General features: G+C 35.2%; 1 protein-coding gene across 2 annotated transcripts in view; it reads right to left on the bottom strand.

Annotated features, from left to right (window-relative positions):
* LOC106458766 (adenosine deaminase-like) overlaps nt 1–376 on the bottom strand; it is a 38901-nt gene extending 38525 nt beyond the window's left edge. The window contains exon 1 of one of the 2 annotated variants that reach the window (XM_022385084.1): nt 289–376. In XM_022385084.1, coding sequence (XP_022240792.1) covers nt 289–314 — 26 coding nt within the window. In that variant the 5' untranslated portion in view covers nt 315–376. The remainder of the gene's footprint in view (nt 1–288) is intronic. The other variant, XM_022385085.1, reaches the window with a different exon arrangement.
* Between the last annotated feature and the right edge of the window lie 1190 nt (nt 377–1566).

The raw sequence follows: 1566 nt of genomic DNA, 5'->3' as shown, positions 1-1566 counted from the left end.
ATACGCTAAACGATTAAATTTATATGGAAGCCTGCACCGCAAAGTGAAAAAACAAGTGAAGATGTCATCTCGTACACCGTAAAGTGAAAAAAAAAAAAATAGAAGGTCTTGTACGAGATGAGACCTTCCGTTTTTGTTTTTTTTTCACTTTGCAGTTCAGGACTTTCGTGAATTTTAATGTTGAATTTCTGCAACCGTTAGAAATACCTCTTGCCCCCCTCTAATATTTTGAATCATCTGTTAATCTCTAATTCGTACTGGGTGCAAATTACATTTTTAAGTACTTACGGTAAATGGGTGACAGTCGTTGTCATAGTTAGTAACTATCTCGGCAATTACCACCACGGAAATAGTATTTTGCAAGAGATTAACTGCCGAAATCTAAAACAAAAAATAATTCGAATTAACAAAAAAACTTGTGTCCCTGATTCATAACTATACTTATCTAGTGTTATCTACTTATTTTTTATAATCAAACTATCATTATTATTTTTTGTTTTAAGATAAGCTACAAAACTGGAGATATGACTAAATTAAATACATATATCACCATTCATACTGTTACGTATATGCTCGTTTGTTAATTTCCGGTATAAATTCTCTCCGAGAAACTTCAGCGATACAAGTCCTTTCTTAATTAAAACTCGTTTATTCTTTCTCGATACAACATTGTAATACACAGAATTTCCCCATCACTTCAAACTTAACAACCTTTATAACACACGCTATAAATCACAATGGTTCACACACTTCACTTACAGTGACTACTGTTCGCTTGACCCAATTATGTATATTGTTACGTCTCTGTGTTCGTTTGTTAATTTTCCGTAGAAATTCTTTCCGAAAACTTCAGCAATACAAGTCCTTTCTTAAATAAAACTAGCTTATCCTTTGTCAATACAACTTTGCAATACACTTAATTTCCACAGTCACTTTAATATAAACAAACGCTATAATTCACAACGAACTATTCACGCACTTTACCTACTACCGCGCTTGACTCAATTGTCCGTCTCTATCTCTGTCTGCAATTCAATTGTTGCCGTAACTTCTTGGCAGTCTTATATATTATAAAAGCGTACATATCGTCTCTTCGAGAATCTTCTAGATACTCATCACGTGTTACCAGCGTCACGTGACTTCCGCTGTCGTAACACTGCCCCTTCCTTAGTATTGTTCGTCCCGAACAATAGCCACTTAAATTAAACCAATAGATAATTAGCAATAACTTAATTAAACGTACATAATTTACAAACACTAAACAAACATTAAAATTCAACAATGTCTTTTAATTTTTAGGTGACGTATCTTTTTCCACACTGGCTTCTGCTTCACGTGAGGTTCATCTGCTCCATCAGGAATTGTCTTATCATCGGTAATAGTCACATCAGTGGTAGTAACTTCATGAAGGGCTTCACTGTTTCTCTTCTCAAAACCGGGTAGAGTTTCTTCTTCGACAGTGGCTTTTTCAGATGAAACATCTTCAGCAGCATCATTTGTTCCTTTGTGCCCTTCGTTCCAACTGAAATGTCCTGACCATGATAACGCCAAAGCCTGTTGGCATGC

Source organism: Limulus polyphemus, unplaced genomic scaffold, assembly GCF_000517525.1.
Source record: "Limulus polyphemus unplaced genomic scaffold, Limulus_polyphemus-2.1.2 Scaffold511, whole genome shotgun sequence".
NCBI classification, from domain to species: Eukaryota; Metazoa; Arthropoda; class Merostomata; order Xiphosura; family Limulidae; genus Limulus; species Limulus polyphemus.
Note: the sequence above shows the minus strand (reverse complement) of the source record. Positions and strands in the feature narration are given on the sequence as shown.